We start from the raw sequence: 10,039 nt of genomic DNA, 5'->3' as shown, positions 1-10,039 counted from the left end.
TTCTGAAAGGATCATCTCCAATACAAAGTTTAATAAATAAAATTCAAATGATTTGTAATAAGAGTTGAAAATAGCAGATTTTTTATTGTTTTATCATTACATGCAGAATAATGAAAGCAAACAAAAGGCAATCACAGCAGGTGCTCAGCCTCGGTAACAAATCAATTTCTTCCAGATTTCAATCTTGTCATTACTAAAAAATCAGTGGCGATTTCGATCTTACGGAAGTTTCAAATTGCTCAATAAATTGTTTTGGTCCCTTGGCTCCATTTTTCTAACATTTGACAAAAAAGGAAAATACAATGAAACGGTTGTAAATCTACATTCGAGCACTTGCAGCAGCATGATTCGTATATAAATATGTGTATGTTGCAACTTAGTTAGTTTGCATGATCCAGCTCAATCGAACAATCATTTCATTTATGCAAAACTGTCCAGTGCTTTCTCGAGGAAGTGCGCGGAATGAAGAAAGGCACAAATCACAGTCTCAAACGCTCGACTCGGCCACCACCTCCACCTCGTCATCCGAGTGGTGGTCCTTTTCTGCCGCAACAGGCGCCGCTGCTGCAACACTTTGACTCGATGGGAGGGTTGCATAACCTCGCGAATTCCTCTGGAACGGGGGCGCTTCCTCGACTGGAGTTTCAGCTGAAACAAACAGGCAATGCGGTTAGTTAAGAGTCACTGTTTTATGATTCATTCACAAAATATTAACACAGTTGCATACATATATCATTTTTTATTTTTTTATTGCAAATACTCCAGATTCTATTGGCCACATTAGAAAAAAATTTAAAATTTTTGTAGCCTATTGTTTCTATTGAAAACTTTACGATTTTGCAGCTAATGTCAATATTCCATGAAATATTATTTTAATGTTATAAGCTCATTTCCTGTGAAGTACAATTTTTTGAAAAAGCTTGCGGGTTTGTTGGGACTTAACTACAATAGCGAGAAATCAATACTAAGTTTATGATACCTGCAGTTATGTTGGATTTTCCAGGAAAAAGCTAATCATGCTGTCAAGGGCGGAACTCTGTTACGGCAGTGTCATAAAGTTGTATTGATTCACCACTCACTAAGTTTTATGCAGGGATAAAAGACAAAACTAGATTTAACGGGAAGTCAGCTTCCCCATAAAATTAATACTATTTAACGATTTATCCTTTTTAAATAGAGAGAAAACAAAACAAACTTGAAACTATGCTTAGCCAGAGTTGGGAATATCTCCTCTTAAATTGGTTTACGTTGTAAGCCAACGTATACCATAAAATAATCTCAATTTTTCCAATGAAACTGCGTTATTGACTAATATTTTGAATCTAAAAATCGTTTGAAGCATTACAAAATTCAACCTTAAATCAACCTTCAATCTTAAATGTGATATATTCAGTCAAAAATACTAGGAAAGTAGGCAAAGCGATTTAATTTGTCTGAAATCTTAAAGAAATTAAATTTTGTGAAAATCCCAGCCCTGTTCTAATTCTAAGCCAAACATGACATACCTGGCGACTTTGCAGGTGCATCAAATGCGGGAATGCGGCAGACCCAATGCTCTGAAGATGAAGAGGTGGAAGCAGAGGATGAGCAAGGACTACCGGATAGACTACGGTGCTGATAGAAGAGAATGTAGGCTGATGAGGTGACAACGTTTTCCTCCTCCAGGCCCTCGACTTTGGCGTCGTCAAATGCGTACCACTGGCCATCATATGGGTTGCGGCAATAGGCTTAAAATTGGCCGCATTTAGTAAGAGAAGCCAAGAGCTTTGAGATCACAGAGCTCTCACCAGTGTAGTGGCCCCCTTGAACGTCATGTCCGTGGTGGTTGCAGACAGCGTACAAGTCGTAGACGTTGTCATCGCGGGCGTTGGACTGTCTTCTTGGTCGTTTCCACGGCGACCAGCCAACACCATTAGGCACGGCGCCGTCAGGACGATTCGCAACATGAGGTGACATGTCAAAGCCGAACAGAGGAAACTCAACCATCGTGCTCAGTTTCGATGGCGCTCGACTCTTTGGTGACTGAAATTATTAAATGAAGTTTTTTAATTGCAGAAAATTTCAGATTTAGCTGCTAACCAAAATCTTAGCAATCGTTATTTTAATATATTGACATTTACAAGCAGAATGTAATAAAAAAAATCGTGTCATTCATATAACAAAGAGAAACTAATAAAGAAACTAGAATACCTGGCGGAATCTCTTGAGATGGATTATTAGAATGTCGGGTAATGACCAGAGGCCTAGTTTCTTCACCACCTCCTGTTTTCGGTTGCAATAGGGACAATGCCAAGCATCTTCAGGCCCCAGCACCTCATCTTGTGTATACAGCTGTGAAAGATGAAATGAAGTTCAAAGGATAAAAATAGACAATCGCACTCGCTACCTTGAAACACTCTTCTAAAGTTGCCGTTCTTGACTCTTCGGAGTGGCTTTTCAGTTCTTTCACACTGGCCAGCTCCTCTTCTTGCTCACTATCATCAGCAATCACACTGCAAACATTTTATTACGATTAAGTGGAGTCATAATTAATTTGGAGGTCTCTACTAAAAAAGCTGGGTATTAATTATTTGCTACAATAGACTTCTCGAGGTGAATGAATGACTGAATGATGAAGAGGCAATTGATATGACAGACTGGCTATTGTAAAAATTATGAATGAGTTTTTAATAGATTGTGCCACTGCATTCCCTTTGTCAGCATTATTCTGAACTATTCTTTTCGTTCACGTTCATTAAATTTCATTGATTTACAACTCTAGGGCAAGGTCAATCAATCCTCCCAACTCATCATCTGAGTGGCAAAGTTTATTCAACAAGAAAAAAAGTAATCACAAAATTTAGACGTTGCATTATATCAGCGGTTGCATGATTGACTACTTGTTCAGATATGAGATGTTTTTTAAACAATAGCTTTTTAAGCACTGGCAAAATTGATAGTAAATATAGAGTTGACTAATTTGCAGGAAAAAGAAAATCATATTGCCAAGATTTAGAACCATTTCTTCTTCTCGTCTAGATTAGGCTTCATAAACAGTTCTAAACAAACCTAGAGTAAAATCTTAATACCTTTCTTTCGCCTTGGGTTCCCACTCGAGGACAAGCTTGAGGTTGGCGGGGCCTCCGTCCTCAGGGCACAGCGCTAGGGCCTGGTCAACGGCCTCCATGTAGAGAGGGTGGTCGAGCGAGAAGTCGAGGTAGGTGCCGGCAGGAAGGCCTGCCTCGGCCACTCGCATCCTGAAGAGGGGCACCTCCTGCGCGTTGGTGAGAATGTCGTCGTGCAGGATGGGGTGCATCTCCTTCAGGATCAGCTTCTGCAGATCGTTGTACGACGTCTCCCGGCTAACCTGCATCGTGTAGGGGCTGCCAAACCGTTTCAATTTGCCCTCCTCCTCTTGCAGCACATTTATCCACACGAGCAGGACATATGCGCCACTCTCTTCACTGGCATCTTTTAGCTGCGGCAATTCAATACAGTACAGCGGGTCTGTCTCAGACGATTCCCTGCTGCCCTGCAAATCTAAAAGAGAGAAAAAATTGTTTAGCCTCAATGACAACGTTCAATAGACAGACTTTCAAGATTCAAACTGGACACTGATGTCTAAATCAAGATTTTCTTTTTCATACAAATATTTTCAACCAGTTGGGATTGATATTGGAAGCATAGTTTCCAATTAAAAGAGAATATACAAAAAATTTTGAGGGCTAAAAATGTCACAAGATCACAAGGGTATGTAGTGATTTTCCCCAATGCTTGGTACTAAAAATTTCTATAAGTTTAAGTTCCAGAACATTTGTTTCCAAAACGGCTTTAATCAATTATTCTAACTAAGTGAAAAATTACTATCATAATTTTTTGATGTAATAATATACTATAAAATAAAATTCTAACAATAAATATAGACTCATTTTATTTTTCAACCTCTGCTCAGCACATCCCGTGGGCTATGAGCTCACTTAGTCCCAATAACACCATTGAGAGGCCAACGGACTGATTATCTATCTAAATAATAATTTAACTCCTCATGGGGCTCATGTTATTTCTGGCATTCATTTTTCTCAAAGATTACAAGATTTATAAGTGCATAAATTATGCAATTGAATTTCATTTCGATTAATATAACAGTGTGCAGTGTAAATATAATTCAAACAAACTCCAAGTTGTGCAAGGAAGTTCCAACACCAGATATCAAGACCCTTTGTTGATTTTGTGAAAAGAAGAAGTAGAGTTGTCGTGTTTCATTCAACCGACACCTACTCCTACAGGTATTTTGATATTTTAATTTCTAAAAATCTTGAACAAAGAAACGATTCTGCACCTGATAGCGTCCTGGCGAAGCCCTGATTGTCGACCTCAGTGAGCAGCATGTAGGTTTCGGAGATGCCCGTGTCGGACGCGAGCTGCTCTCTGAGTTCCTTAACCTCGGCGTCGACGGGCATCGAGAGGCCTATGCGCACTTGACGCGGCTGCTGCGAAAGGTAGACGACCGAAACAAACTGCGGCTTGCTTTGGTCCTGCGGCACGGGGATGGACACGCAGAGGAACGGGTCGAACGTGTTGCTCTGGCGTTGGCACTTGGGGCACGTCAGCGACGAGCGGAACTGCGCCTGGAACAGCGAGTGCACGAAGCTGTTGTTGCACCGCTTGTGGTTCGCCAGCGTTTCTTCAGCCACGATCGCGTCTGGTCTTCCAAACGAGTTCTGCAAATCGATTTTTTTTAATTACTCTTGCTCTAATATAAAAAGATATCGATGAAGATAATTTAGTTTATCAGTCGGATCATGAGCTATACATTATTCAACTAGTTAGCTGAGCAATTAAGACTTTAATCTACAATCCGGGAACCGTGCAGACCAATTTGCGTACTAAATCTACAAATTCTTTGATAACATTCTATAATTTGAAAATTTGTTACTACAACTTCTTTTGGTTGGCTGAGCACTTTATTATTTTAAAGAGAGTATCTTAATTTATGGTCATGAACATTCAAGCACGATCGTTACAAAAAGGGTAAGCGTTCACGCGAAGTAAACAGAGATTAGACTAGTTTGGCCTCTCTGCTCTTTTAATAAAGCTTCTCAGTCCTGGCGCCGGTTTCAGGTTCAATGTTGGGTCAAGTGCATCATAACAAGTGAACGATGAACTACGCAATGCAAAACTAATCCTGAGCAAATCTCAGAATCAACATTTGTGTTTGTGCTTGGCTTAAAACAAAAACTCGTGTTTGCTTTGAGACTACCGTGCCGTAAAAAAAATCCTTGCCTCCATTTGGTCCTTTTGCCGCGCGGAAAACCCTCAGTTTTCGTTTTTAAAAAGCTGACTGCGCGCCTGAGAAAATTCTGCGTGACAAATTGAAAAAGTGCTGCTTGTGAGAAAAATTCCCACTGCGTAAATTTAGATCTGGCGTCGGTCGGAGCCTCTCCGGTTACATTACATAAGGGCAGCCGAGTGTTCACTTCATGAACATATTACATGGCTTGTTATGCAACCCACTCAGACGCCGGCGTGCTAAAAAGGGAGCACATTTTGTAAGCGGCGTTTCCACGACTGCATGTGCATGCAAACTCGCAAAATATTACATGAAAAGCTGCGTGAGCGTGGTCGAGAAAGAAAGAAAAAATCGGCTAGAAGAGCCCGTCGTGCATGAAATTTCCGCTGTGAGTGAACCATTGTGGGCGTTTTATTTTTAGAACTACAGCAATCTGCGAAACACGCGGCTAGTCATTAGCTCCACTGACACCTGCACAGTCTTGCCTTGAATCATTTGCGGCGTAGAAAAAATGTCGGGGTAATGAATCCTAGAGCTTGCACTCATTGACAAGAATGCTAATTCCTGAGCTTGTGAGCGACGAGGAAAATCGGTTCGCATACAAAGGAAGTGAGCAATCACTTTGTGCATGTAGTGCACCGACCATTCGAAAATATTACCACTGACGTTCATAAGCAGGAAATGTTTGTATTTTCAACAATATTTGCGTAACTCTCGGTTACTTTTTGCCATTCAAATTTTAACAACTAAATTTAATAAATACGAAGAGTTGTTTTTGAGAAAAAAAGTAATAGTTTTGTTGCAATATTTCATAGCATGTTTTTAGCTTAACTAACTGCTTTCATTAGCCACCATATTATATTATGCTCGGATTCACTGTAATAAATTATATTATGCTTTAAGTTTATGGCCAACGTGCTATAGTTTGTTTGTAAATTGTAAATAAAAAGTTAGCAAAACGGCGTAAATAAATGACTCATAAAAACGATTGCATTACACAGCTACTTTCTCAAAATTATGAAAGAAAGCATTTTAATAATTTTTCCCTACAATGTAGCCATTGTTTGCGTATATATTCTAATATGACAGATTTTGTAATTTATAAATGAGCATATTAATACACAAAATCAAAATTTAGTAGACAGTAAATTTTTTTTGCTCTTTTTATCCCTGTTCGAGGACCGGGAAGGGTGCGCACTGCACTAGCATGAATGCTGAAACCCGGGTCCCAATAACACCGCGAACGGATAACATGGGCGCACCACGGCGCACAGTTTGAACGTCAATATTTGACAGAACTACGGAAAGTGTGGTTAGGCAAGGCGGGTGCTGCTATGCATCTTCTCAAGTTGAAAGAGAGTCAGCATTAACTTGAGAGCTTATTCGTTATTCAACACGGGGAAAAACTGAACAATAAGTAGAGCGCGTTCGTTTGTACGAAGACTCCACTTATGATATGTTATATATGCATCAAAGTTAAAACTGGTTTAACTTCAAATCAGTGGAAAGCAAGTACCCAAATATAGCTCTAAACGTTAAGGAAACGAAAGTTTAGAGGGCATCGTGAAAATCAAATAATTTAAAATTACATATTTGAACTATGTGACCGTGCAGGAGACATGAAATCAAAGAACGATCTGTCTGATTTTCGTCGGTTGATTCGTCTCGCCACTATTGTTTTTTAGTATAATTCAGAGCGAGGTTTCTCACCAAATTCCGATTATGATTCTTGACATAGCAAAATTTTTAGCCATATCATTGCATGTGAAATGTATATGAAGGTATTAAAATAAACATAACGCAACTTGAAAGAATTTAGGACAAACTGGTCACTTCATCAGAATTTTTACAATTTGTTCCCGTCGTAAAGTTGCCGAGAAATTGGGGTTGCCTAATCTTTCCCATAAAAGCCGATACTGCACGACGTGCGATTCAACATGCTGACTCCAGCGAAATTCGCAGAACTGAAGCGGACAAGGCCCAGCGACAGACGAAAAGCAGTTTTCACTCTTAGACGACAGACAGCTTATGAGTGGAATTAATTAAAACTCAAAAAGGCGATGGGAGAGACAGAGAGCGAGCGTCGAGAGATCGAAATAAAATGTACGGTATTTATCATTCAGTCTGGCATGAAAAATCATTTTCTTTATTTGATAGTAAAGAGCAACACCAAAATTTAAATGAGAGTGAAGAATTGGATATAAATGTTATTTGTAAACGTTTTAAATTAATCAATTGAGGCTGAAGTGGGGGACATGAAAATCTACCTTCAACAGTACTTTTGGCCCCACATTTGCTCAACTTAGATGTTATTTTTACTCATAATCGAAGCAAGTGCACCATCGGCGTGCATGTGTGTAACCGAATAGTCAAATTTATCAAGCGCGTTGTGTTTGTTTCGTAAGCCCTCATTGTTTATGATTTAATTAGAGGAGGCTCCGTAAGTGCCGTTATCTGCTCGCGCTGAGCGTCAGGCGACGTTCGCGAGTGGTGGGGCAAAGTGGGCCACGGGACACGTCAGGCCCAGCTGAACAACCCTTTTCTGCTCGGCCGCGCACGTGGGGGTTGCGAGCGAAACGGTCAAGTGTTCGGCCGGTCAATGAATGGTGGCGCGGACGGCGCTAATTGCACTGTTTGCTCGCGGTGGCCGCGACCGGCCCGTGCTGACGAGAGCGAAAGCAGCGCGAGGACCAAAATGGCCTCACCCGCCTGCCGATGCCGACCCAGCAGCAGCAGCAGGAGGAAATGGAAGGGCAGCCGGCTCTTTAAATCGCAACGATGCAAATTGCCGGCGTCCGCACACGAGGAGCGAACAGATAATTAAGATGTTGCAAAAGCAGCGCGAGACGAATAGACGAACGGACGCGTGTTGCTTCGCCGACGCGGGCGCTGTTGCGTGCCATTTAATTGGGTCAATGCCGTCGATTCGGTGCACTTTTATGCCAGCCCACCGGAGACAATGGTCGTCATTGGTAATCGACAGAACTGACTTATGCCTCTCGTGTCACTTTTGCAGTGTTAGGATTTCGAGCAAACGCACTGCTGGTTGGATTATCGCGGTCTTTCCCAAGAGGGGTGTAAATTCAAAGTGGCTTTATAATGACTCAACCTCGCCAGCGTTGGCCGATAGGAAATGCGTCAATAAGCATTGGACTGACTAATCAAAAAAGCTTTGAGCATGTATAGCAGAATAACATAGTTCATTTTTTCAAGGCTTGTTCAACATTAGATGAGCCCAAAATCGGTAAAAATTATTACTCTTCATTCTCCTAATTTCCCAATCAATAGTCATCATTTTAAAATTTTCCGAGACCGTAACCCGCATTAAATAAAACAAAAAAGGCGGCAGCTGATAATTATTTGAATCAAAATTAAACAGCTATCAAGAAGTCCAAGATTTCATAAATCAGCTTCGTAATTAATTTTATCACCTAATAAACAAGTTACTTAAGGGTTATCTCGACATGAGAAATCGCAGTACTTGACAGAATTAAAACCACGTTAATCGACACCGCACTCCAAAGATTCAACCAAGTTTTCCACAAAGTTGTCTGAATGAGCCATGTATCTTAGAAGAACTCAATCAGCCTCGCGGGCTCATTATTTGATCATGTGATTAGTGCAAAACGAAAGCAGCTGAGCGGGTGACATGCTAATTGACACAGCTATTGCGCCTATCTGTCAGGCAGGACGGCCTTGAACGGTGGCCGGATCGAGATAATCCCCGAAGCACTCACCTTTATGGCCTTGTACTTCTTCTTGGTGGCCGTGTTGAGGTCCTCATGCACCTTGTCCAGCAGCCAGAGTAGAAACTCCTGGGCGTCGTGCTGATTGGCGCCGCGGTACTGGCTGCCGTACTTGTCCACCGCGGCTTTGAAGCTGCTGGACAGCTCCGGGGCGTACTGTCCGGACCAGACGGCCCTGAGAAGAGCGGCCAGCTGCTCGGTCAGCTCGCCCTTTGACTTGCGGATGTCGGCTTTGTAGTTGCCGAGCACTAGGTACTCGGCCAGCAGGTCGGTGTGGCTCAGGCACTGCAGCACGGCGTTGATGAAACACGTGTTGCCCTGGTTGCGGAGGCCGGTCACCCCCGGCACGCGGTCCCTCGGAGGCGGTGCGTACACGATGCGATCCTTGTGCGGTTGCTTGAAGCCGTTCACATGCTGCACTACCCTGGTGAAGAGGCGGCGGATCGAGGGGCGGCGAAACAGCTTTCGCGCGCCCCTCGGCAGGGTGAAGGCCCGGCGGAGGCCCTCAGCCCGCGCCGAGCTGCTCATTTCCTCGGCCGAACCCAGCTTAGCTCATTGAATGGCCTGCGAAGGAGCGGACAGTGAGCGTGAGGCACGCAAGTTCGGTGGCACAGGGACCGACGGAAAACAAGGTCGGCCCGCGGCACCTTCCAGAGGGAGGCCCCTACCTGCGAGTCGGACGACGGTTGCGGCCAGAAAGGGCGTGTTTGGCCGTCCGCTCGGCTTGCGTCGACCGATTCGTGTGTGCAGACAATGATTCGCTGCCGAATTCGACCAAAATACGAAGAACACTGCGGCCGCGAAAGAAAGGCGTTTCCTCTTGTTATGATGGTCGTCGTTGGCTACCTGCGTTGCATACGCATTTCTCCCTGAAGAGGCGCGCTGGTCGTGTCAACGAGCCCAAACGCGGGAATGCTGCCACCTATGGCCTAAAATCCCATCCTAGTGTTTGCTTTAATTTTGCTGAGGCGCGTTTGTCGTCAATCTTGCCGAGCAGGAGACTCGGTGGTGCTGCCATCTGCAG

The 10,039-nt window shown here is 43.0% G+C and overlaps 1 protein-coding gene across 2 annotated transcripts; it reads right to left on the bottom strand.

The window, feature by feature from the left end:
- Positions 1–51: 51 nt before the first annotated feature.
- Usp15-31 (Ubiquitin specific protease 15/31) lies at positions 52–9,884 on the bottom strand. Of its 2 annotated transcripts, XM_065484757.1 has the most exons (10): positions 9,684–9,884; positions 9,007–9,579; positions 4,319–4,700; positions 3,069–3,519; positions 2,387–2,492; positions 2,191–2,331; positions 1,788–2,022; positions 1,506–1,727; positions 980–1,036; positions 523–648 (listed from the first exon to the last, which is right to left on the bottom strand). In XM_065484757.1, the coding sequence occupies exons 2-9, from the start codon at positions 9,541–9,543 to the stop codon at positions 1,023–1,025; spliced, it is 2,088 nt and encodes a 695-aa protein (XP_065340829.1). In that variant the 5' UTR covers positions 9,544–9,579; positions 9,684–9,884; the 3' UTR covers positions 523–648; positions 980–1,022. The 2 variants fall into 2 exon arrangements, with proteins under 2 accessions (XP_065340828.1, XP_065340829.1); XM_065484756.1 differs by lacking the exon at positions 980–1,036 and having other exon boundaries at positions 52–648; positions 9,684–9,883.
- Positions 9,885–10,039: the final 155 nt, after the last annotated feature.

This window comes from Cloeon dipterum, chromosome 3, assembly GCF_949628265.1.
Source record: "Cloeon dipterum chromosome 3, ieCloDipt1.1, whole genome shotgun sequence".
NCBI lineage: Eukaryota > Metazoa > Arthropoda > Insecta > Ephemeroptera > Baetidae > Cloeon > Cloeon dipterum.
The sequence above is the reverse complement of the archived record's forward strand: the minus strand, read 5'-3'. Positions and strand labels throughout refer to the sequence as shown.